Source organism: Lontra canadensis, unplaced genomic scaffold, assembly GCF_010015895.1.
Source record: "Lontra canadensis isolate GAN:19392208 unplaced genomic scaffold, GSC_riverotter_1.0 scaffold108, whole genome shotgun sequence".
NCBI lineage: Eukaryota > Metazoa > Chordata > Mammalia > Carnivora > Mustelidae > Lontra > Lontra canadensis.
The window spans coordinates 1,830,555-1,858,214 of record NW_022631102.1 but is presented as its reverse complement, the minus strand read 5'-3'; the positions used below and the strand labels follow the sequence as shown (position 1 = coordinate 1,858,214).

General features: G+C 47.3%; 1 protein-coding gene across 2 annotated transcripts in view; it reads right to left on the bottom strand.

Annotated features, from left to right (window-relative positions):
• CDC42BPB (CDC42 binding protein kinase beta) overlaps positions 1–26,531 on the bottom strand; it is a 97,103-nt gene extending 70,572 nt beyond the window's left edge. For both annotated transcript variants that reach the window (XM_032839704.1, XM_032839705.1), the window contains exon 1: positions 26,083–26,531. In XM_032839704.1, the coding sequence (XP_032695595.1) occupies positions 26,083–26,257 (175 nt within the window). In that variant the 5' untranslated portion in view covers positions 26,258–26,531. The remainder of the gene's footprint in view (positions 1–26,082) is intronic.
• Positions 26,532–27,660: the final 1,129 nt, after the last annotated feature.

The window sequence follows — 27,660 nt, the reverse complement described above, 5'->3', positions numbered from 1 at the left end:
ACTTCCAAGTCTTACTGTGTTAACTAGATAACCAGGAACCCCAGTAAGGGACACAGCTTACCTTTAACATTCTATGTAGTTAAAGACAAAACGCAGGCCACCAGCACACAGTGCCGGGCGTCCTCCAGCTACAAAGGTGCCCCCAGGTCAGCTGGGGAAGAGCCCACACACCCAGCACGAGAAGACCGGGCCGCCCTGGGAGTGCTCAGCCCGCCTTCGGGAGGACCCTGGGAAACCGTCTCCGGCGGCAGGACGGCATGTCAAGGATGGCCTCCTTGCCCTGCCCAGCACGAAGCCAGAGCTGTCCTGAACAGACATGACATGCCTCCTGTACACTGGGCAGTGTGACCAGTGGGGCAGGAAGCATGGCAGGATGACAGCAAGGCCGGGGACTGTCTGCCTCTCTTCCTCCCGGGATGCCGCGTGTTCACAACGCCTCTGTGCCCGAGGCTGGAGCCCTGGGGCAGAGTGAGTCCAAACCTGCTCCCCCGGCTCCGACTTTCGGGTTGGCCTGCACCGGAGAAGGGAGCAGGAGAAAGTAAAATCGGAAGGTGGGAAGTCTACAAAGCCTCCATCGGCAAATCAACACATGAAAAAAAAGGTGACTGAATTTCAGTAATCAGTAATTTGGGGGAACTTTCAGCAACCAAATAATATCCACCAACCTTCTGTTACAATCGTTCAGTTTATGCCGTGGTCCTGTTTAAGAGGCGTGAGAAGGTGGGACCTGGCCGAATCCTGACATCTGTATCTGTCTTCTTGCTTCCACCCCGAATGTTTGATAAAATAGTAAATCCTCACCATTGCTAACAGCAGCTACCACCTTCCAAAGGTCTTTATACGAGTCAGGGATGTCACAAAACAATCTCTAAACCCTGCAGGACAGAGATTACCACCTGCTTTTGACAGATAAGTAAACTAAGAGAACACAAAGTTCACGTTCATGTAAGTGGCTGGGATTTTAATTCTTTTTTATTTCTCACAACATATTAATTATTCATATTTCCTTAACATTAAAAACTTCCAATTTTAAGATGAGAGGAAAAACTAACTGCTCTTGTTTTTCTCGTTGCTCATTCGGTCGGCCGAGTGCAACGGCAGTTTCCGCGGGTGGCCCTGCTGCAAATTTGGACCAGTGGGGGCTGCGCTCCTCGCAGGACAATCACAGCCGCTTCTGCGTTCGTGATCAGTCACCTTCTGCGGAACCAAGAGTCAGTGGAAGCCAGGACCGTTTAGGTTACAGGAAGTGTATTGCCCAAATTCTTTAAAATCTGGAACAAAAGCAATTCTTTCATGCTCCTCTAAACGACTCTTCATCACCCGTTCCCCTTCTCGTGTTTGTATCTCCTAAGGCGTAAGTGTACCGTGACGCCCCAGCTACGTCTACCAAAGACACGAGAGTGTTCGGCAGCTTTCGTCAAGCCGTCACAAACCGGTAACCACGCAAACGCACGCTCACAGGAGAGCGCACGCACGACGTGCACACATCAGAAGAACGAACCGCAGCCACGTGCAACGCTGATTCAGCCCAAGGGCACAGTGTGACGCGCGATTCCACCGTCTGAAGTTCAGAAACAGACAGCTCCAGGAGAGCGCAACGAGGAAGGAAGGTCTGTCGGTGCTAAGACAACTGAATACCCATACGCAAAAGAATAAATAGGAGCCCCTACCTCACACCAAGTACAAAAAGTAACTCAGAAAGGATCAAAGACCTGGAGCGCCTGGGTGGCTCAGTCAGTTGAGCATCTGCCTTCAGCTCAGGTCATGATCCCAGGGTCCTGGGATCGGGCCCCGCATCCAGCTCCCTGCTCAGTGGGGAGCCTGCTTCTCCCTCTGCCTGCTGCTCCCCCTGCTTGTGCTCTCAGTGAAATAAATAAAATACTAAAGAAAAAAAAAATCAAAGAGCTAAAACTATAAAACTCTTAGAAGAAAGAGTAGGTATAAATCTTTGTGACCCTGGATTAGGCAACAGTTTTTTAAATATGAAACCAAAAACATAAGCAAGAAAATTTTTAAAAATAAACTGGACTTCATCAAAACTAAAAATATATGGACTTCCAATGACACCAATGCAAATGAAATGACAAACTACAGAATGGAGAAAATACGTGCAAATCTGCAATTAGGCACAAATTCATATACCTGGTAAGGAACTTGTAACCAAAATATACCGAAATACTGGTATATCCAAAATATACCAAAACATAAATGACTAATACCTGCTTTTTATTTGTTAAGATTTATTTGAGAGCATGCACACACACGTGTAACCACAAGCAGAGGGAGGGGCAACGCGAGAAGGAGAGGGACAAACAGACGTCCTGCCGAGTGGGGAGCCCAGTGATCCCAGGACCCTGAGATCATGACCTGAGCTGAAGGCAGACGCTTAACTGAGCCACCCAGCGCCTCCATGTACAACTCACTAATAAGAAGGCAAATCAGGGTGCCTGGGTAGCTCAGTCGGTTAACCGTTCGACTGATTTCGGCTCAGGTCATGACAAATCATCCGTTTATTTTATTTTTTTTAATCATCTAATTTAAAAATGGCCAAAGGATGTGAGCAGACATTTCTCTGAAGAAGACACACGGATGGCCGACGGACAGGAAAGAAGGCGCTCAGCGTCAGGGAAACGCACATCGAAACCACAGTGCGTCGCCGCTTCACATGCGCCAGGATGGTTAGAATGAAAAAAGACCAATCATAAGAAGCGCTGGAGAGGCGACGGGGAACCGGGAGCCCTCACACACTGCGAGCAGCACTGGACAACGAGGGAGGCACTTCGGAAAACAGTCCAGTCACTCCTCAAAATGCTAGACATGGAGTCACCCCAAAACTCAGCAATTCCACTGTGTCTATGAAGACCCTGTACACAAATATTCACGGCATCACCCAGAGTAGCCAAAGACAAGCCACGACCCACCGTCCATCACCTGACGCACGGATGCACAAAATGCACACGATGGCGCATTCTTCAGTCATAAAAGGAAAATGAGGATACATGCTCCCACCACATGGATGAGGCTTACAAACACTATAAGGGAAGGAGCCAGTCATATCGGATCCGTCCTTTATAGGAAATGTCCAGAACAGGCAAATCCACAGAGACAGAGCAGGATGCCAGAGGTGGGGGGAGGGGAGAGGGTAACCACTAATGGGCACAGGGTTTCTTTTAGGGGTGGTGAAAATGTCCTAGAACTAGACAGAGGTAACTGTACAATTCTGCGACATTAAGATCACTTCATCATACACTTAAAAAATAATAAACTTGAAAAGGAGGTATAACTAATCTGTGATATGGGTCACAATGGTGCTTACTCCTGGAAGAAGGGGCTCCACACTGTGGGGGAGGGGCCGCACGGAGCCCGCAAGGGTCCGTGATTCATTTGGTTATTCAGAAGGTACTAGGAATGTTGGAAGAAATGACAGGAAAGAAGCAGCAGACACAGCGGCTGAGAGCAGACCCGAGCTGGACGCAGCCACCCCACTGGTATCACAAGCTACTGCACCTGAGCTCCAGACTCCTCTGCAGTAAATCCGGGCAAGCGGGGCTTAGGGTTACTGGGAGGGTTACATGAGACCATGGACACAAAAACCGAGGAAGCACAGTGCTCACTCCATCGATACACAGGGCCACCGTGACCGCGTCGTGATCACCTGCTCAGCACAGAAGACTCACGGCTCTCCCCTCCCCACCCCCATGCTCCTCACAGGGGCACACAGCTGTCTGTGCTCAGCAGGTGCACACAGCACCTGCTCCCTCATCCCACACCTCTGGCGCTCCCCTGGCACGCAAGCCTTCCCTCCCTGGTCGCCCTGAGCCAGAAACCACCACTCCCGCACGGCCTGACAGCGGCTCCAGTCCTTTCCACCATCTTCATCCTTCCTTTCCACCAGCACTTGGCAGAGGGCTCCTCCCTGCCGGGCCCTAAGGATACAGAGTAGGAGCCCCTGACATCACCGACCGCCCTCCTTTGGTGTCGTCTCAGCCCTTCACGGCACTCTTGCTCATGACCTTCACACACTGAACATCTTTAATCTGAATACAAGTGCCCAGATTCTTGTATAAAAAGACTGTTATTTAAACTCACTCAACTGTAAAATACTAGAAAAACAAATTTATGCCAGAGATATAAAAAACTATTCTAGCATACATCCTGAGACCAGCAGAATCCTATTTAAACCTTCCATACAGAGCTCCTGGGTGGCTCAGTCAGTGAAGCCTCTGCCTTCAGCTCTGGTCATGATCTCAAGGTCCTGGGATCGAGGCCCATGTCAGGCTCCTTGCTCACTGGGAGCCTGCTCCTCCCTCTCCCTCTGCCTGTAGCTCCCCCTGCTTGTGTTCTCTGTCAAATAAATAAAATATTTAAAAAATTAAAAAACAAAAACAAAACAATACAAAACTTCCATACAAAAACCAGCTTCATCAGTGTTCATAATAACTGCCCAGAGCTAAGTATTTAAGGACCTGAGTCCAGTCTCACAACCTCGCCACACTGGATGGTCAGTACACTAGGAACACTATGGTGGGAAAGGGGGGAAAAGGGTTTTATGGGTGATGCTCCCTTTACCTAAAATCCATTCCAGCTTTCATTTTATTTTGTGACAAGCTCTATACTTCTGTATGAGGAATACATGTCTCCGGGAGGCATAAAACCGTTTCTACAAAAATTACAAGAATCTTCTAGAACCCAGTCCTCTGCCAGACACCTGAGGCTACAAAGGGATGCTAGCCTGCAGCCCCCAGCAGCTAGATGGGAAAGCAAGTAGGAAAGGAAGATTCAAAAGGGCAGCCCTTGCAGCCACTCCAGCAGGTGTCTGCTGTTTCTGAGCCACAGGAAGGAGCCGAGCAGGCTGCCCTCCCGCGATCCACTCCCCCTCCTCCCTCTGGGGCCCGCCTCGCCCCCTACCCCCTAACAGCTTCAGGGCCCGAGGCCCCTTCCACCAGCCTCACCCACCTCTGGGGGCTGACAGGGCTAAGGTGGAGACAGTGCCTTATTAGGAGGCTTCTGAACATGGAAAAGGATCTAGTTTTCTTTTTCCTAAGAGGCGGCTTATAAAAACTGTTTGAGCAGCAGTAATATTTTAGATGTGATAAAAACCGTTTCACTCATTTGAAATATGAATCGATTCAAGGTCAACGATTAAATCTGTCCACTGTCCACCTTAAATGGTATGTCCTATTATCCAACTGAACCTACACACTTGTAAGGTACGCTTTTAAGAAAACAAACCCTCTGTGATTGATAGTTTTTCAGTAAAATTAAAACTACAGCATTAAAACACACACACACACACACACACACACACACACACACAAAGGAAAATAACCGAGACACTTAGGAGAGAAGAAAGGTACATGTCCTCCTGAATCTTTTCTCTTTAACTCACTGTCACCAAAATAAGTTAATTAACAGGGAGTAAGGAAGCTGATTTTATCTATGACTTCTTAAACCATTACTCTGGCTTCATCTAGCCATTGGCAAGCTGGTCCTCTTCCCAGTGGATGGCTATAGAGACGGGACACACTAAAGAGACGGCAAATGACAGGTGCTATCCATAAATCCGCAGAAATTTTACTGGAAGGCTGACAAATGTTTAACTTCAAAAAAGGACATGCAGCTTTGTGCAGGCTGAACTTGCTAAAAGGTCTGTCAAAACTGCTTTCTCCTTAAACCAGTCCTTCAGTAAAAATGAATTATATTACAACATATGATCACAAAAAAAACCCACACTTTTCCAGAATCTCTGGCGCTTCTGAGTGAACTGCGGATTTACACACACCCGCACTCAGCTCGGCTTGGCCTTCTTGCTCGCAGTGACCGCTGCCTCCCCGCCAACCCTTCAAAAGCACAGCCTTGCCCCTGGCCTCCCTGGCAGGACGGCCCACCCACCTGACCTTCCCGAGCTGGGTTACAGGAACCAAGTGGGAACCTGCAGGCACCAGAGAGCACAGCTTCACGCACAGACGTGGACGAGGACACCTAACTTTTGGTCAGCTCGACTACAGGCCCAAAAGGCTTCCAGCGCCGGTTCAGGCCCCTCACTCTCTCCGACACCCACCTAGCATCTGCTGAGGCCTCCTCCACACACCCTATCCTGCAGGGTCCCTCCGTGCCCTGAGTCACCGGGGCTGGGCCTCTGGCCTCTCCCTGCGTGGACCTCTGCCCCACGGGGCACCTGCCAACCCCAGCGAGGGAGGCAGGGAGGGAGCCGCGTGCTCCCGTGACTTCTCACACAACCAGACACAACGAAAACCAAAGGTCCTGCTTCACAATCCCAGGCCACGCAGTATCCTCCCTGTCTCTCCGGCTCTTGGAAGCTGGCGACAGACTCCCTGTCCACCATCCAGGACAGAAAGGGGGGGAAAGACATGCAGCACAGGAAGGGGGGGACCACCAGGCACAGAATGGGGGAGGGAGAGACAGCCAGCACAGGAAGGGGGGACGTCCGCCAGAAAGGAGGACAGCACCTGAGAGCTCAGACCCGGCACCCTGTCTTTCAACTACGGTCATAAACTCAGAACAAAATACCAGCAATGCTGACAAGAGACAAAGAAAAACATATATAAAAAGGGGGTTAATTTCCCTAATACAGAGTGCTAAGAAACTGATAGGAAAAGGCTGAACAAGCCAATGGAAAGTAATGCGGAGGAGGGAAGGGTTTTAGCTAAACATTAATCAACTCGGGGGAATCCGTGGGGGAGGTGAATCAGACATGTGGGCTAGGGGAGGAAAGGCGGGTCCCCAGGGCCACGCTGGGGAGACGGACGGTCACAGGACCATGGAGAAGGGAGGCAGTAAACGCCGCTGCCCCCGCATCCCCACCTGGAACGTTAACCACCGACCTCGGGCACAGCTGACCCCACACCCGGCCCACACTCAGGATCTCAAGCCAAGTCAGCCACTGAGGAAAAACACACCTCCTAACGGTAAAAACGCGTGCACACACCCACAACAAGAAAACATTTCAAATAAAGGAAATATCTCATTTTTTACAACAATTAGTAACCCCCAAATAACTCTATTTCCCACAAAATATACTAGATCAACAGTGTAAGAATGACTTGCCACCAGCCTTATTTGTCTAGCTAGGAAAACACTAAAAAGAAGTTAAAATGGCACAAGCAGGAGGGGGCAAAGGGCCTGGTTTCTTCAACAAAAGAACTGAAAATGGGGGGGATGGAGGGGTGGGGGGTGCGGGGGTGTGGAGGAGGGAGCCTGTAGGTTAAGAGATTCGGGAGGTGCGCGTACAAATGCCACGTGCAGACTTTGTGCTCCTACGAACAAACCACTGACATTAGCAACCAAAAGGAAATCCACATCATGATGGAGTTTTTGATTATGCTGAAAAATCTGCTTTTATTTTTTTTAAGATTTTATTTATTTATTGCTTTTGGCTTTTCAGTGTCATAATGTCACTATAGCTATATTTTAAAAAATATATTATTACTATTTTTAAAGATTTTACTTATTTATCTGAGAGAGAGAGAGAGAATAAGAAAGCACAAAGCAAGGGGATCGGGAGAGGGAGAGGGAGAAGGATCTCCGCCGAGCAGAGAGCCCGATGTGGTGCTGGATCCCAGGACCCTGTGATCATGACCCGCGCTGAAGGCAGGGGCTTAGCCCACTGAGCCACCCAGATGGCCCCTACCGGTGTGTTTTTAAAGAAAGCCCTTACCTTCTTAAAGTGTATACTGAAATATTTACAAATGAGACCACAAATGTCTTGGATTTGCCTCAAAATAATCCTTTTTGAGGAACAGGGGGGATAAAAATGAAGGAGACTGACCATGATCTGACAACAGTCGAATATGGGCACCATTCCACTCTCTGCTTCTTAAGATCTGAAATTTCCTACAATAAAAGAGATCTAAATTTGCAATAGGAAATACTTCCAATTGCTACCACTTTTATTAATACTACTCATGAAAATAAAGAATATCAACACATGAAAAATTCAAGCCACTCCAAAACAGAAATGACTTTTTCATGCAGGGGGTCATCCGCTATTTCTTACCTAAACAGAGGACAGCTGAAGGCGGGACGTGGGACGCGCGGCTAGACAGTTTTGAAAGAAGGGTCTCCTTGTACACACTGTACACACTCGAACCAGAAAGACTGACTGCAAACCAGCACCAGCTGTCGCTGCAACGACCCGGGAGTCTTCCTCACCGGCAGCACATCGGGACGCAAACACCAGCTACACGCCCAGTTTGGCAGGACGTCGTTTGGTTTACTGCCGGCATTCCTTCTGGTCATAAAACAGTTTTACGAGTGGGTAAAAAACCTGCACACACTCCGCCGAGCTGACGTGACTAATGGTTTCAGTACCCAGCGTCACGGACGTACACCTGGCACTGACGGACGCTGGCACAGCCGCACCTCGGCCTGCTGGGATCCTCCTACTGCTAAGTGCTCACCCACGGGCGCCCCTTCAACTGCAGAGCCGGGGAACACTTCGTGAAAAGTAAACAAGTTACACTTCTCCACGCCAATCTTTATTTTTAGAAACACTTAAAGTTCATTACTGGAAAATATTTTTCTTAGATAATAAATGTAATATTTTAAGCGTTGCTAGATGTGCAATACAATCAACAAGAATTACTACAGCAGGAAAAAATAAACCATAAGAAACCAGACATGGGTGGTATGAAATGACAGTAACTGAGAATGACACAGATTTTTAAAGTTTCTAGTCTTAGTGGTAAATGAAGTTTTATTGAGATTACAAACCAACTGTGATGAAAATGCTAGGAAGGAAAAATAAAAAATCTCATCAACGAAAGCACCTGGCAATACTCAAAAATATTACCATTCATTAGGGACTAGTAATTGTATATTATTTTAGCAACTTCCCAAGTAATCCGTGACGAATGGAAATCCAAGGAGCACCTGTATTTGAAGGAAAAATCACTGGAAGGAAAAGTTCCAAGGTGAACAAAGAACTGATCCCAAAAGAAGCAGATAAATCGACGAAAATGTTAAAACACTCTCATGAGTATCCACCACCCATCACCTCACCATGATCACGAAGCAGAAACTTCAGGAGGGAGACACCGTGAACCTGGAAATCACACTCCGTCAAGCAAACTACCAAGACAGTGAGGGGACAGTACGGCATTTTTAGACATTCAGTAGCTTGGAAAGATTACTACCCTTGATCTCTACATGGGGAAAAATGTTACATACACACACATATCTGTATTTATGTAACATATATATCCTCTCCTCACTGTGAAAAGACTCTAGCAAATCACCAAAAAAACCCCAGAATCCACGGACTAGTGATGTGAAGATAAGAAACCGTGGCGGCTGGACAGGACAGGACCCAGGAGCAGCACAGAAAGTGAGAAAGAAATTACAGGGGACTCTTCGGGGACTCTTTGGTGCTGACATCTGGAGGATTCTCCTACTCAAGGCACAAGACAGGCCCATTCTCTCCGGGCCAGTCACACAACTGGGTTTCACAGTGAAGACAAGTCACAGAATCACAGGTGAGCCTCGGAGACACTGCAGGTTCGCTTCCAGACTCACGATAACCGGAGTGTCGCAGCAAAGCCAGTCTCACGAGCTTTTCGGTCTCCCAGCACACGGAGCCGTACGCTCACGCCATACTGAGTCTATTACATGTGCGACAGCATTAGGTCTAAAAAGGCAATATTCCTGCCTTAATTAAAAATACTTCAGTGAGGGGCACATGGGTGGCTCAGTCAGTGATCGACTCAGGTCGTGATCCCGGGGATCGAGCCCCGGCTCGGGCTCCCTGCTCAGCGGGGAGCCTGCTTCTCCCTCTCCTTCTGCTCCCCCTCCCCATATGCTCTTTCTCTCTCAAATAAATAAATAAATAAAATCTTTAAAAAAATTCCTCCTTGCTAACCACACTCATCATCATCTGGGCTCCCAGCCCATCCAGTCTTCGCTGGAGCAGGGTCCGGCCCCCACGGCGCCGGCTGCTGACCGGTGGCGGGTGCTGGGGGCTGGGGTGCCCACGGCAATTTCTTAAAAGAAGACAGGAAGGACGCTGGTGGCACCGACGGGCTCTTCCTTTCACGAACGATTTCTCAGTAGCAGGCGACGCTGCTGGACAGCATCTGACCCACGGGAGAACTTCTTCCCAAACGGGCGTCGGTCCTCCCCAACCTGCCGCTGCGTTGTGACCCAGTGTGCGGGACAGTCTAGGTCCCTTGTCGTCTCAGCCGCCCGCACGGCCTCTCCCCCGGGAGCAGTCCCCGTGTCAGGACCGCACCTTCCCCGCTCGCCCACAAGACGCCCGCCGCCGCCTTTCAAGATTGATCGTGGACTGCAGGAACTTAAATATAATAATAATGAGAAAGCTTGAAACAGTGCAAGAATTAGCAAAATGGGACACAGACACGAAGTGAGCAAACGCTGTAGGGAAAATGGTGCTGACAGAGCCGCGTGACGCAGGATCACGACAAACCCTGGTCTGTGAAGGATGCCGCGCTGCGACGCGCGAGGCCCGCCGGTTCTGCACGCTGCGTGCGACGGCCGATCCTCACAGCGACTCAGACAGAACAAGGAAGACTTCATTACAGTCACAGAACAGAAGTGCTATAGGCTCTGACAACATAAAACTGGTAATTCTCCCAATTAACTTTTTTAAAACCATTTAAAAATTTTTATTTCTTTAGAGAGAGTGTGTGCACACGAGGGCGTGGGGGAGGAAGAGAAAGGGAGAAGGAATCTCAGGCAGACTCCGTGCTGACCACGGAGCCCGACGTGGGGCTCGATCTCACCACCCTGAGACCGTACCTGGGCTGAAACCAAGAGTCAGACGCCCAACTGACTGAGCACCGGGCACCCCCTAATTAACTCTTCAGTGAAGGTTAACTTGAAAATGATGTCACAGAGGAAAGGAAATTAAAGTAATTAAATGATTTTATATATAAGTCCACTAACTACAAAACCCCCCACACTGGGAATATAAATTAAAAATGAATAAACAAAACAGAACACAAGAGGCTCGACTGTGCAGTTCGAGAAAAACAATGCCATAGCTAAGTGTGCCCACCTGGGAATGCATGAACGATTCACTAGCATTATGTATGTCGATATACATATGCATAACAATAAAAATTTAAAAGTTTATCAAAGGCAAAAATTGATAAACTTGACACATGCAATAACCATATTTCAACATAAACTTTTCATGAAAATTTTAAAACTATGAATAAGAATATATTTTTATATTAAGAAGCCTTTCAAATTAATATTCAATTTTAATGAGAAGTCTACAGTAGGTTCTAAAATTAAAAAAGAAATAAAAAGTTACATACAATTGCTGGGAAAAAGACTTTCACTTTCTAAGGCATACCCTTCTGCATTGTTTCAAGTTATTAGACCACACTGTTATTTTTATAATTTTAAAACTATTTAAAATAAAAATAGCACTGGCCTACTACAAGTTTTGTGATTTATATTCTGATATATTTAATACTTAGTACATGGGGCAATCCCAAATCACAGAGAACTGTAACTTGGACCATCCATGACCATTCCCCACAACTATCGCAGGACTCAGAGTTATGGGAGAGTAACTTAAGAAACATCTAGAAAGGAATTCTTAAAGAAAAACCAACCATGATATGGTAGACACACTGCAGTCAAAGAAATTCTCTCTGGAGAATTTTTTTTAAAAATTTAAAAACCAAACCAATTTATGTTAGAACTCTTCATTAACTGCCCCCAAACCAGCTGCCGCAGACATCCATGCAGAGTGAGCGCACAGACACACAAACACCGTACAGTGAGCAGAAAAAACAAACAGCAGTTGTTGACAGCATAGACGGAGATCAGGGACTTTTACTTGCAGTTACTTTTTTACTGTGGTAAAACATAAAACTTGCCGTAATTAAGGTTGGCCAAGGGGGAAAAAAAAGAGGAGACTTAAATTGTTAAAACTGAAATGAAAGAGGAGACATTCCCACAGAGCTTCCAGAAATAAAAGGATTAAGAAAAACTATGAACAGACTCTATGCCAAAAAATTAATCTAGATGAAATGGACAAATTCTTTTTTTTTTAAATGGACAAATTCTTAAAAAAGATAAAAATTACCAAACTGACTCAAGAAGAAAGAGAAAATGTGAATAAATGTCCAACAAGTACAGGGGTTGAATTAGTAGTAATCCAAAAACTAACCAAGAAAAGCCCAGATAGCTTCCCAGGTGAACTGAGAATCTGGCAGTTCTTCAAAATCAAACATTTAAAGAATACAAAATTTTCACAAACTCTCAAAAGGAAAAAAAAAAGGGAGAGAGAACACTTTCTAACTCATTTTATAAGACCAGTATTAACCCTGATATCAAAACCAAAGACAGACATTTAAGGAAAGAAAAAAACACACACCAGTATCTCTTACAATATTGATGTAAAAATCCACAACAAAGTACGAGCAAACCAAATCCAGCCAACACAGAAGAATTGTACACCATGACCAAGTGGGATTTATCCCAGGAATTCAAGGTTGGTTCAACATACAACAATTAATGCCATATAACAGAATCAACAGACTGAAAAACAAAAGCAACATGATTGGGGCACTTGGGTGGCTCAGTGGGTTAAAGCCTCTGCCTTCAGCTCAGGTCATGATCTCAGGGTCCTGGAATCGAGCCCCACATTGGGCTCTCTGCTCAGCGGGGAACCTGCTTCCCCCTCTCTCTGCCTGCCTCTCTGCCTACTTGTGATCTCTCTCTGTGTCAAATAAATAAATAAAATCTTAAAAAAAAAACAAACATGATTATCTCAAGGGACCCAGAAAAAGTAGTTGACAAAACTCAATACCCTTTTAGGAAAAAACTCAACAAACTAGGAAAAGAAGGAAACTTCCGCTATCTGATAAAGGACAGCTACGAAAACTCACAGCTGTGAGCATACTTAATGGTGAAAGATTTACATTCTCTGTCCCTAGGATCAGGAATAAGACAAGAACGTGCACTCTTGCCACCTCTATCGTGCACTGTGCTGGAGGATCCAGCCAGGGCAGTGAGACGACCCGAAGAATGAACAGCCAGCCTGGAAAGGAAGAACCAAACTATCTCTATTCACAGATGACATGATCTTATATACAAAAATCCTAAGGAATCCACTAAAAACTAACAGAACTAATAAATGAGTTTAGCAATTCTGCAGGACACAGGATCACTATAAAAAAAATCGATTGTTATTTGTATACATTTGCAACGAATAATCTGAAAGTGAGATTCAGAAAACAATTTCATTTACAATAGCATTTAAAAAAACCTTAGGAATAATTTAGTAATTGCAAATCTTATACTGTTTTGTGAATGTAATTAATGTAACCAAATAAACACACTTTTAAAGGTAAAATGACAAATTTTATACCACACGTTTTGCAATAAAAAAAGAAAAACATGTTAAACTCTGAAAACTACCAAATATGTTTGAAAAATAATTTAGACCTAAATAAGTGGAAAGACATTATGTTCATAGACAGAAGACTTAATATTGTTAAAATGGCAATACTCCCCAAATTCATCTACAGATTCGATGCAACCTCTATCGGAATCTCAGATGGCTTCTTTTTGGAAACTGACAAGCTGATCCTAAAACTCATATGGAAATTCAAGAAACTCAAAATAGCCAAAACAATTTTGAAAAAGAACAAAGTCGGAGAACTCACACTACCTGAATTCAAAACTTACTAAAAAGCATGAGTAATCAAGACAGCGTAGGTACTGGCATTTAAGATTGACAAAACTCTCAACAGAACACAACTGAGAGCCCAGAATGAAACCCATACACAAGACCGCTCAGTGGGGAAAGAACAGGGTCTTCGACAGATGCTGCTGGGGTAAGAGGATACCTACATGCAAAAGAGATAAAAGAATGAGGTTCCCTGTCTCACACCATACACAAAAATTGACTCAAAATGGATCAAAGACCTACATGTAAGATCTGAAACTATAAAACCCTTAGAAGAAAACACAGGTATAAATCTTTGGAACCATGGATTTGGCAATGGATTCTTTTTTTTTTTTTTAATTAACTTATTTATTTGAGAAAGAGAGAGAGAGAGAGAGAGAGAGAGAGAAAGCATGACCAGTGGGAGGGGAAGAGACAAGCAGACTCCTCACTAAGTAGGGAGCCCTCCCTGGGGTTCAATCCCAGCTCTCTGAGATCATGACCTGAACTTAAGCAACTGAGCCACCCTGGTGCCCTTGGCAACGGATTCTTAGATAGGACACCAGAAATCAACAAAAAAATTTTTTAAAGATTTTTATTTATTTATTTGACAGAGAGAGATCACAAGTAGGCTAAGAGGTAGGCAGAGAGAGGGGGGGAAGCAGGCTCCCTGCTGAGGAGAGTGCCTGATGTGGGGCTCGATCCCCGGACCCTGAGATCATGACCTGAGCCAAAAGCAGGGGCTTAAAACCATTGAGCCACCAAGGCGCCCCCAACAAAATTTAATTAAACTTCATCAAAACTTAAAACTTTTGTGCTTTGAAGGAAACCATGAAGAATGTGAAATGAGAACCCACAGTACAGAGGAAAATATTTGCAAATCACACATTTGGTAAAGGTTTAATACCCAGAATATGTAAGGAACCCTTACAATTCAACAACAGAAAGACAACACAATTTAAAAATGGGCAAAAGAACAGACATTTCTCCAGAGAAGATATACAAATGGCCAATAAACACAAGAAAGGATGTTCAACACTGGTAGACTTTAGAGAAAAGTAAATCAAAACTAAAATGAGACACCATTCACCAGGATGGCAAGAATAAAAGACAACAGCAAGTCTTGGTGAGGATAAGGAGAAATAGGAAGTCCTATATGCTGCTAGTGGGAATGTGTACTGGGACAGCTGCTATGGAAAACAATCTGGCAGTACCCCAAAATGCTAAGCATAAAGTCACTGAGTGACCCAGCAATTCCAGCCCCGGGGATACGCCCAAGAGCAATGAAAACGTATGTCCGCACCAAAACTGGTACATTAATGACCACAGCGGCATTCTTCGTAACAGCCGGAAGGAAGAAACAACCCAAGTATTCACCAGCTGATGAAGAGATAAACAAAATGTGGACTATCTGTGCAATATACGTTATCTGGAACTGAAAGGATGAAATACAGAGATGTCCTTGAAATCATTATGCTAAGTGAAAGGAGCCAGTCCCAAAAGACCACAGGAAATGTCCGGAAGAGGCAAATACATGATGAGATGAGATCACTGGCTGCTTAGGGCTGACAGCGAAAGAGTACAGGGTTTCTTTCAGAGGTGACCAAAATGTCTGTGATTCAACAGTGGAGACGGCCGCACCACTCCAGGAAAGTATCAAAGCTACTGGGCCGTGTAATTTGAACAGGTAAACTGTGTGCGAGTTACACCTCAATAACGCTGCTACCAAGGAGAGAAAGAGAGAAAAAAGAGAGAAAGAAAGAAAGAGTAAATAAACCATCTGATAACTGTAATGCCAGAGAAATTTCTTTTCCACTAAAATAAACTTAATCAGTCGTGCAATTTAAGTTTCTCTCATCTTGCTGATCGACATCACTTTTTGTCCCAGTAACCCTCTTCACGTGTTATTTCACAAGGATTATCAAAAGTCCATAAAGGCAAACCTTGCTTTTTAGAAAAATAATCAAGTATTTGTAAAAGGAAACATACCCAGGCTTATCACTTTGGTTACATGAAGCCATAGTGAAGTTCTCAGAAGCATCTAGTCCTGACGCCGTCTAATACAAACGCCGCTCCTGGCGCCTTAATGAACCGGTGAAACTGGGAACAGAGCGCTCCCGGTGACTTCCCAACTTGCTGCGAGACAGTACAGTGCACATACTCGAGAGCAGTGCTTTACTGACATTTTCCCAGATCAGTTGTAAAGGTACATCAGAAGGGTGGCTTGTTAACACACTTAAAACATTTTTCAACACTCTGATCTCAAATACTTGCAGTTAAAAAAGAAGTCCACTTGCGACAGAGCTGCAAAAAAAATTTTTTTTAAGATTTTATTTATTTATTTGACAGAGAGAGATCGCAGGTAGGCACAGAGAGAGGGAGGGGGGAAGCAGGTTCCCTGCTGAGCAGAGAGCCAGATGTGGGGCTCGAACCCAGGACCCTGAGATCATGACCTGAGCCGAAGGCAGAGGCTTAACCCACTGAGCCACTCATGCGTCCTGCAAAATTATTTTTAAAAGATTACTGTATTCCCAGTAATTACGAAATCAAACCTTTCTCAATAGTGAAGAATAAAAATGCTACTTCCAGGGGCCCCTGGCTGTCTCAGTGCAAAAGCCTGTTAACTCTTGATCTCGGGGTCATGAGCTCAAGCCCAACATTGCGTGTGGAGCCTACTTTAAAGAAAAAATTAAACTAAAAAATAAATTTTAAAATATAGCATTTCCAGTTAAAAATAACATATAAGTTAAAAAAAATAAATTCAGGGGCACCTGGGTGGCTCAGCGGGTTAAAGCCTCTGCCTTCGGCTCAGGTCACGATCCCAGGGTCCTGGGATGGAGCTCCGCATTGGGCTCTCTGCTCAGCAAGGAGCCTACTTCCCCTCCTTCTCTCTCTGCCTGCCTCTCTGCCTACTTGTGATCTCTGTCAAATGAATAAATAAAATCTTTAAAAAAATAAATTCAGTTCCCTGTTTTTAACTTTTTTAAACAAAATGAGAAAAATGCAACAATATGTTTAATTCTTTCACATGAAAGGAGTAAAGTAAAACAGCAACAGCTTTAAAATTTAATTTGGGTGTCATGGTAAAGGAGGTCTATTTACCTTTGGATTTCATTTCTGTTACTTGTTTTTAGAAAATTATGAGTGGCAAGAACATTTCTTCTTCTGCTCTTGATTTTAAACTGGTGATACCTGGGGCACCTGGGCAGCTCAGCTAGTTAAGTGTCTGCCTCTGGCTCAGATCATGCTCTGGGGGTCCTGGGATGGAGCCCTGGGATGGAGCCCTGGGATGGAACCCCGGGTCAGGGCCCCTGCTCAGTGGGGAGTCTGCTTCTCCCTCTGCCCCTCCCTCCACTTCGTGCCCTCATGCACTCGCTAGGGCGCAGGCACACATGAGCTCAGTCTCAAATAAATAATATCTAAATAAATAAATAAATAGCTGGGGGTACCTTCCTGCATACCAAGACCTTAAACAGAATCAGCTCCATGTCAGTTTAAGAAAGATCAAAGCTTATACACATGGTCCCTGGGTCACAAACACCCCCCAACTGCAAACATCTTCGCACTGTGGACCTCCAGAGGTCCCTCCCTGCTTCGCCCCGAGCCCATCCTAGAGTGGCCGCTCCCCAGCCATCTGAAGAAGTACTTTCCACTTTTCCTTTCAGTGTACCCATCCTGTAACTCTCCCTTCTTCAGATCCCTTTCCTATCCCCCTCCGCCCGCCCTGGGATGCAGTTCCTACAGAAAGACTTGTCCCCCTTATTCCCACATCTCCCTTCTATCACAGGAGAAGCTTTCTAATAAGTGAATAAGCACAGGAGTAGAAATGCCAACACATCCAAGTCAAAGAAAATAGAAACTATCCCTCTGACTTTACACAGTGAGGAAAACTAGACTACCTTTTAGAACACCCACTTTAGCCTTACACTATCTGAAAAAGCTCCTAAAATGACAGCTTGTGATTACCAAGGGAAACAGCCTCATGGATCACACGGGCCCCAGGAGAACAGGGATTCTGTTCATCACTGCAGTGCCTGGTACTTTTAAGTGCTTAAAAAATACTTGGTGGGTGAGTGACAGGAGAGGACAGCAGCCTAGAAATGTCAGCATACTTTTGCACAGTGGGAAAAGCCAATGGACAAGTGATGACTAATTCAGCAAAGCTAGAAAACCCCAAGTTACTGCATGTGAGGTAGGAGTAAGGCAGCTTAGGAATGATCCGCAGCCCCAGGAGCTCTGCGGGTCTAAATGCTAACAGAGAGGAAACAAGACTGGCTTCAAATCTCCGGGAGAAGCAGTGACACCCCAGAACTCCTTCTGCTTCTTCCCCCTTCCTTCAACTCTCCACCTTACCCCACCTTCCCAAAAAGCCGGCATATCCCACACCACTCCCCACTACCCAGGCAGGACACCAGAAACCCCTCTCTGGGGAAACTGACAGGCCCAAAGAAACAACTGCTTTAGCAACTTCTGGTAGTGTTCATCATATCGGTAGGCCCCGTCCTGTTTCCTAACAGTAAGACTCAACACTTAAAAAAAGGTTTGTCCATGCACACGGAGAGTTTCCAATCAGCCCACTCACAGTTATAAAAAGACAGCCAATAATCGGCAAAAATTTGGAGAAAAGCTTCTGACATCAAAGACAAAGACCAAAGAAGGAAAGAGGAGAACAAGGACTCAGAAGGGAGAGACAGCATAGGAAACAAAATGTCTACATAACATAAATGCATACGTGTAAATCAATTTTTAAAAAACCTTTTAAAAAATACACTGCGAGGGGCGCCTGGGTGGCTCAGTGGGTTAAGCCTCTGCCTTCAGCTCAGGTCATGATCTCAGGGTCCTGGGATCGAGCCCCCCATCGGGCTCTCTGCTCAGCAGGGAGCCTGCTTCCCCCTCTCTCTCTGCCTGCCTCTCTGCCTACTTGTGATCTCTGTTAAATAAAATCTTAAAAAAAAAAAATACACTGCGAGGGGGCCTGGGTGGCTCAGTCAGTTGAACGTCTGCCTTGGGCTCAGGTTGTGATCCTGGGGTCCTGGGATAGAGCCTCATGTCAGGCTCCAGCAGGCTCCCAGCTCAGTGGGGAGTCTGCTTCTCCCTCTGCCCCTCCCCCCAGCTTGTGTGCAGGTATGTTCTCTTGCTCTCAAATAAATAAATGAAATCTTAAAAAAAAAAAAGTGCATTGCCTTCGTGAAATGAAAATAGGATGTTATAAAAAGGAATGCTGAGAGCAAAAACACTTAGTAATGAAAGATGATGGCAGAAATAAAAATCCAATGTAAGGACTAAAAGATACAATTGAGAAACTCTTCCAGAAAAAACAGAAGCAGCAGATAAGTGAATAGGAAAAAGTAGGAAAAGGGAATTAGCAGAACACTCCAGAAGGTCCAACAACCGAATAATAGATCAAGAAGGCTACAGCAGCAAACTCAGGGATGAGATCATCAAGAGACAATATGGAAAAGTTTCCAGAGCTCACGGACTCAATGTCCCCGCCAGAAAGACCCACCAAGAATGCTGGGGGTGGAGAGAAGACCCCAAGAGTCCCCAGATAAGACAAGTCACACAAAGTCCTGGGGTCACTATGGGGTCAGGCTGCTGATGGAAGGTGGGCAGTAATGGACTGACACTTTCAAACTTCTGAGGAACAATTACTTCCAACCTAGGATTCAGTACCCACGCAGTCTGCCACTTAAGAGTGCGGGAGGAACAGGCATTTTCAGACAGGGTAGGTCTCAAAAATTTATCTCTGATGAACCCTTTATCCTAGAAGACACACTGTACCAAAATGAAGACAACATGAAATCCAGAAAGGGGAATTCAAAAGACAGACACCAAAAAAATTCCCATAAGGAATAAAGAGAAATGCTAGGAGTACTGCTAAGCACTGGGCCTAGAACACCAAAGTCTCAATAAGAATAGGAAAAGGAAAGGCTTTGAGGGGTGGAAGGTGACAGGCTGGGTGGGGCAGTGTGAGATGTTCCAGCTACAAAACCCAGACTCTACTCAGCTGTACGCTGGCTTCTAAGCTAAAGGGAAGCACCCTACCTCATTCTAGTAAACACAGAAATAATTCCGTTTCAGTAAAGACAGGGAACTAACTGCATGCTATGTGCCTTAGTTAAGATGTTTACCTAGTGAGAACACACAAACACTACCAATTTAAACAAAACATATTTAGAAAAAGGGAGAGAGAGGACAGGTGGGCAGTGAAGGTACACGAAAGTTCTATGACCTTCTCTTCCGCGGGTAAGAAGTCAACAGATAACATCTGAAACAGAAACACCAGAAGTCAGCGGCGCAAGATTCACAGAGACATGGAATCTGAGGCAGGAACTGAACAGCCACAAGCCCCCAGACTCGTCCCGTCGTCCTTCACCCTGCCGCCTGGAATGCACAGGGGACAGCCACCATCAGATGCTGCACCAAGTGCAGGAAAGGGCCCTGGTCCCTAAAGAGTTGCTGGAATGAGCTGTTTACCAGACCTGCCCGACCCACACCCCAATTCCACATGAGACAGAAGTGGCCTTGATTTGGGGTGAGTCGCTGTTAGCTGGCTGTTACCGGCAGCTGAACGCAATCCTGAGACAGATGATTATCAAACAGCAACAGAGGGGTTAAAAGTGGCTGCTTATGAAAGTTAAAACCCAGTGTTACTAACTAAATGTGTTACTTTAATAAAGGTAAAATTATATTTGAAGAAAATCACGGGGTTTGGTCAGAACTGCTGTTAATCTCAACTTCTAAAACTAAGATTAGGTGGGTCTTTTAGGTCAGTTTTACCTGATTGATTAAAGGCAACAGAATATGAAGTATTTAAAAGGGGAGCGATGAAAGGAACAGCAGTGTCTGAGGCCGACCCGGCAGAGGCATTTAAGTCCTAAACTGAGAAAGGCATTCGTTTAGGTCCGTGAGCTGGAGAGCTTCAGCAAGGCCAGTGATGACGGGAATGGAAGGAAAAGGCTACAACAAAACAGGTATTTCAAAGCAAGTGCCTGCAAGGCAGACCGATGTGGATCACGGTCCGGTGAACAAGAGAACCCCCCACTAGAAGGCTGCTGGTCCGAAATTATCAGGGAAAATGTCCTGAGCGTGGTTCACCGAAGGGAGAGCGGGGTTGGGGTGGAGGGCAGACCACAAGGTCACTCCAATTCCTAAGAGAGTTCACACTTAGGACTCTGTGATTGTGGAGGCTGGAGAAATCACCGCAGTCCCCGTAACATCTGGAGTCACCTTCGAGCCAGTTCTACAAGTCTCCACAGCAGTCCAATACAAGGACAGAAATGGACTGAAACGTGATCCAACTCAAATTCTCTGAATTTCTAATTCTTACTTAAAGATAACAAAATCCAAAGTTCTCCCATCATGTAACTGATCCTCTTTACAAGTTTTCATCTAAAAACAATTTTGTTGTCAGTTACCTACCAGTCAATGAAACTGACCAAAAACCTACCAGGGAACACAGATCTTTCAGATCCTGCTGCATGACCTTCATTGTCAGTATCTGTCTTTAAAAAACAGTTGTCTCTGGTAGATTTTTAAGTCCGTATATAGTTCAGATTCTCAAAACACGTCTAAGATCTAAATCCTTATTAAGGGAGCATTTGTGTGAGCTTTTCACACAAATTTAAGATAACCCCAACACACTGTCATTCTGGACCATTCCAAGAAGCTAAGAACCAAACTTAAACTTGGGACAGGGACTAAAAGGTGTTATCTTATGGGGACTAGTTAGGGTGATGTGATTACAGGGTTTTCATGAGTTAAAAAACAAACCCACAAACTCCTTCAAAACTTCCTTCAATTTTATCTTCTTTGGGATTTAAAAAAAAAAAAAAAAAGGTAAAAAAATCTCTATTTGGTTTCTTCCAGCAAGAACCTTTTACTTTATAGTCTCAAAAATATTTTTTGTCTCTTTACCAAGAAAAGCACTTGATAGTTTCACCATACTTAATACAGTTTGGAATTAACAGTCCCATTTGCTCCCGTGTTTACCCAGCATCACGGACGTCAGCACAGACAGACTTCTAAGGGCACTGGGCCCTGCACCAGAGGCAGGGCAAGGGCAGCAGAGGCCGCCTCTGTCCACCCGGGCAGTCCGCTGCACAGCGTAAACCTTCTGAAGGGCCTCCCACAGCGGCATCCTGTTTGAAACCCATTCACTACCTGAAGTCTAGATTTAACCCACACACTGTGTCACACACAAAGAGACACCGCTGTTCACTCCGACATCCAAATGTCAATGGACCAGGTTTTAGCAGAGAAGAGGTAAGGCTGGCGCGTTAGGTTTAATGGTTTCAACTGTCCCATCCCATGCCATGCAGTCAATGTCACCAGGCATTTCAAATAGCTACTTACAAGTCTAAATTATGTTAACTTAATTTTATTATGCAATCCCAATATCTCCCCCCAATTTAGATCTTATTCAAAACATCTGTTTAAGTCATTCCCATGTTATACAAACATTCCATGTGGAGGAGCCGTTATGTATCAAACCAAAATGGATCTTGAGATGTTGGGCCCCACTACTTCGGCCTGAGCGTATTAAATTTGTTCGGTAGAGCCCTCCCCACTCACACCTCGGGCCGGGGATCCCTGTGTCAACTGCTTTGGGAATTCACGTGGATGAAGGTAATGCTGCCTTCCTAATGAGAAAAATCACAAATGAGGAGAGTCAAGAGGGCTAGAAAGGATTAATCCTCTTCCTCACACGGGAAGTACAGTGGCAGGGTAAAGGAAGGTGCCCTGGACTGCAAATTGGGAAACCCACACTAAGGTCCATGTCCCGGAGGCGTGCCTACACCAGCTGCAAGCTCCAGGCTTCCCACTGGTTGGCAGGCCATGTGGGGGTCAGAGCACAGAGCCACCAAGGTCCACCCACTGCCAATAGGCTGGGACTTCCAACATCAGCTCCATCCAACTGTAACACTAGCCATTATATTTAAGCCATTAAAAAAAATATTTAACGCATGTAAAAGTATTTTTATGTAACAAAGATAAGAGATAGCAAATTCATCTCATTTACTTGTATTTGTAGAAATTTCAAAGTGCTTCATAGGTTCTATTTAGAATGGGATGAAATTTGCATTAAAATACAGCTTAAAGAAATACAGATGCAAAGCAGGGTATTTCCAACTTTAAATTGAAGTCCAGGATTTCATAGAGGAAACTAATCAAACTATAAACATAATCAAGGGAAAATTAAAGACCTACAGTGAAGGTCTTTACTCTTGTCCCATGCAACCACTATGGCAAAAAGGAAATAAGAGCCAGAAGCTCTTCTTCTAAAACTTAAAAACAGGGAACCTGGGTGACCCAGTCAGTTAAGTGCCTGACTCTTGATTTTAGTTCAGGTCATGATCTCAGAGTCGAGAGGTCAGGCTCTGCACTGGGCGTGGAGCCTGCTTGAGCTTCTCTTTCCCACTCCCTCTCCCTCTGCACCCACACACTGCATCTCTAAAAAACTGAAATTAACTTAAAATAAAACTTCAGAGAAAAACAAATGCCATGATTTCACTCGTATGTGGAATATTTTTTCACTCATATGTGGAAGATTTTATTTATTTGACAGACAGAGATCACAAGTAGGCAGAGAGACAGGCAGAGAGACAGGCAGAGAGTGAGGAGGAAGCAGGCTCCCTGCTGAGCAGAGAGCCCGATGCGGGGCTTGATCCCAGGACCCTGGGATCAAGACCTGGGCGGAAGGCAGAGGCTTAACCCACTGAGCCACCCAGGCGCCCCTCATATGTGGAATTTAAGAAACAAAGTAGATGGAACATAAGGGAAGGGAAGGACAAATAAAATAAGATGAAAGCAGAGAGGGAGGCAAACCGTAAGAGACTCTTAATCATAAGGAACAAACTGAGGGTTGTGGGAGGGGAGGGGGTTAACTGGATGACGGGCATTAAGGAGGGCAAATGATGGAATGACCACTGGGTGTTATATACAACTGACGAATCACTGGATTCTACCCCTGAAACTAATAAAAAATCCATTCTCACCTGTTGTTTTAATAAAACAATTTTTTAAAATAAAAAACCTTAAAAACCTTTATTACTTATTACTTACACATTCCAAATTTCCTCAAAGATTCCTCAGTAACTCTCAAAATCTGAACTGAATAGCTGTATTTCTTCATTAAGTTTCAAGATTTCTACGTACTTGTCATTAGACACCTACCAAGACTTGGAAGATAGGGAGAGGCTGGCCCTCTGCGTGCCAGGATCCACACACTGGAGGTTTCAAACACCACGCAAAGTGTGAATCCGAAGACAGCAACCCCAGGTTGACGGCTTACGCCTCTGTTTCCAGAGCAGAAGTAATTCTACTCGGAAGTCAGGACACCTGATAACACTCCACAATTCTACTCGACGGCCCAATTCTTCACCTTCCAGTTGTAATACACAGGCATTCTAAGGAACACTACATAATGACAGTACACACATCTTCATTAGTAACGCACCCCTGCGAGTTACAAGTGTACATGCTAACATGCAGGAGATTAAATACTGTTTCCTATTTTACTAGTATTTAGAAGTAGTATTAAAATTTCATTAAAATGCCCCCTTAAACCTCAGTCCATTTTTCTTCCCTGCAAGTCAAGGTTTACAGTTCCCTGCAAACGGAGTTGTTAGGACACTGTAACTCATTTGTAATCGTAAGTTCTAAAACGCCAGAATACAGTTTCGAAAATGTTATAGCGCACATCTTCTGTTTCCATTTGGAAAGGTCAAATCTCATAAATTAAGACCTCCACCCACACTGAGAAGAGCCTGCTCCGGTGACACCCACCAGGTCACAGAGTGGCCCGCACAGTCTGGCAGGGAGGAGGCTACACAGGAACCAGGCGGGCACAGAGTGTCCGGTTGTCAGACTTCAGCCTACAGAGGCCACACCTCACCACTACAGCAACCCTCCCTCTGCTTCTCCTTTCGGTCACACTCCTACCCGCACACTGTGCACAGAGTTGAACCTGATTGTGGAACTGTCTGGATTTCAACATCAATGCTCAGCAAGGAAAGGCAAATACAATATCCAGAAGGCTCAGATGTAACAAGCACCAAAGACCTCACTTTCTGCAACTGCGAAACGGAGTTAATTATTTGGTTGAGAATCACATCCGGTAAAGGATCCCAGAAAGAGAAGGCCCTCATTTCACAGATACCGCGTACGACCAAGCACAGTGGTCCCTACCGAAATAAAGCATAAACGGCTGTCCTGGGCTCTGAGTTGCCTTTCTCCTGGTGCTCTTACAAAATATCTCACTAGAGAGCAAAAAGCAAACCCTCTCAAGTTTTAATTAGTAAACAGAATCTCAAATTCCAGTTACCATTTTGGCCAAGTAGGAGGCCTCACCTCAGGATACATTTGCTTCTTCCTGTAAATATCAGCTTTATCAGTCCCAAAGATTAGAAATTACTGGTTCAAACTGCACAGCCCTAGCCCAATGACGCAACCACCCCAGAATAAGATTTTCTTAGGTCTGCCTGACCATGAGCACTGCATTTTCCTACTAAGTCGTTCCAGTGAGTCTGAGGATCTGGACAGGACGCCCTTGTTAGAGAGGAATCAAAAGGGTCTCCCTTTACACCTGTAGCTGTCTCCGGGATTCTAATGATCATCGAATGGCTTAATCAGACTTTAGTCCTCATAAAGCAAAACAGGTGAGCGGATCAATGCTTGGAGAGCTACAGGATAAACCAGAGCAGGCATGCAAGGATCAGATGAACGAAGTTTCTAAACGACTCCCACATACTGACAGTCCAGCTGCCCCCACCTATTACAAGAGACCAGCGAAGAAACCCAATTTGTTCTTGCAAAACAAGGCTTTTCACCGGAAAACTCCCTTGGAGGTGCTACAGTAAAGGGCGCTGAAGCCCTGGACGTCCAGGGGATGCCGCAGGCCATCACCTAGGAGGATCCGAGAGAACCGGGCTTCCCGGAAATGCGCACGCAGATGGGGGGCCCACCGAGCGGGTGGGGGGGGGGCGCAGAGATAAAAACCACACGCGGCAGCCCCCACAGGCCAGCAGGGCGTGCGGGGGCGGGGGGGGGGCTCGACGCCGACTCTGGACCCCGGAGCGAGGGGCGGGGACGGATTTCCCGGGGAGTGCTGCAGGAAATGATATCCAGACTCGGGAGGGTGGATCTAGGAAGCGGCCCGGGCTCTGGCCGGCGGCGGGGAGCAAGTGGGGGTGGGAACGGAGGATGTGGCTCCCAGGGGCAGGATGAGGGGGCGGGACGGCCGAACGCGGACGCGCCAGGGCCGAGGCGGAGGACAGGGAGGGCCGAGAGCCGCGAAGGGACGAGGGCGCGAGGAGCGGCCCGAGGGGAAGCGGGCGGCGGGCCGGGGGCTCGGGGAGGCCGGAGAGCAGGCGAGGCCCGGGGGCGGAGGCGCAGACAGGCGCCGCGCGCGCACTTACCCCACTCGAGGAACTCGGCCACATACTTGTCGCGCCGCAGGGCGGAGTGGCTGCACTCGGTGTACAGGCAGACGAGCACGTCGAGCAGCGTCTCCACGCTCAGGGCGCTCTCGTTGCGCCACGGCCCGTCCAGGAGCAGCTGCTCCAGCTTCTTGAGCCGCACCTTGGCCGACATGGTGCCGCGCGGCCCGCTCCCAACGCGCCGGACTCTCGCCGCCCGCTCGGCCAGTCCGTCAGGGCGAGCCCTCGGGGGCCCGGCGGCCGCGAGCCCCGGCAGCTGCGGCGCCTCGTCGCCGCCCCGTCCGCGTCGTCGCGTCCCGGCCTAGGCCGACATCTTGGGCTCGGTCCCGGCGGCGCAGCGTCTGGGGCGCCGGGCCCCGCGGGTCCATGGGCCGGTCTCCTCCCCTCGGCGCCGCCGCCCGCCCCGCCCGGCGCGGCCCGCCCTCGCCTCGCCTCGCCCCGCCGCGCGCCCTTCAGCCCCGCCCGCGCCCTCCCCGCCTTCGCCGCCAGTCGCCGACCCGGAGCGGCGCGGAGCCGAACGCAGCGTAAGCCCGGCCGGCGCCCGAGCCCCGACCCCAGCCCCGACCCGGCGGCCCAGCCCCGCGGCCCGCAGCCAACCAGGGCGCGGCCAGCGCGGGCGCAGCCAACCACGGCGGGGCCGGCCGCCGCCGCGCTGACCTCAGCGCGCCGCCCCGCCCCTGCGCTCCCGGCTCCCGGCTCCCGACGGGATGGGACCTCGCCGCTTGCCGTAGGGAGTCCGGGAAGCTGGGAAGGCCGGGAGGCGGGGGTGGGGCGAGCGCGCGGCCAGTGCGCCGCCGAGATTGTGCGCCCGCGCGTGCGCAAAGGGCGCCCGGGCGGCGTGCGCGACGCTTCGCGGACCAGGCGCGCGGGTGCGGGACCCGTGCTCGCGCACGCCTCGAGAGCCGAAGGGAACCCGGTGTTTGCGGGGAGGCGGGGGGGCTTCGGCGGCGTGACCCTCTGGTTTAAAACCGTGGCGCGTCCGAGCTGGGAGCAGCCTTGGGAAACAGGGCCCTGCCGGGCTTCCACGGGAGCCCGAGGCCCGGACTGGCTGCAGCCGCTGCAGAGCGGCGACCCGGGGGCCACCCAGCCCCTCGTGAATTCGGGGTGCCCCGCAGTGGCTACTTCAGACTCGCTGTGCAGCTCTCTCCAACTGCAAGCAAATGTCTTCGGGTTGGAGTTTGGTGGACAGCGGCCGGCTGTCTCCAGGCCGGGTTTGCCTAGCGAGTCGCCGCGTCAGTGAGATTGTTGGTTTACTTGGGTGGCGGGGTAAGGAGGGTGAGGGAGAACACCCCCACCCGAACAGACCGTTGGCGGCAGGACAGCGGGGCCGCCTGGAGCTCACGGGATGTCACTGAGGCCACGGGGTGGCTGAGAACTGGGCGGGAAGGTGCAAGACCTTGGGAAGCCTAACCCTAGGAAGGGGGTAGGGTGAGGGGCTTCAGCAGATCCCAGGCAAGGAGGTAGAGCGGATAGAGATGTGTAGACGGAAAACCGAAGGAGCCTGTGGCAAAACTAACGTATGCAAATAGGAATCAGAATAGGAGCTACCTCTTGGAA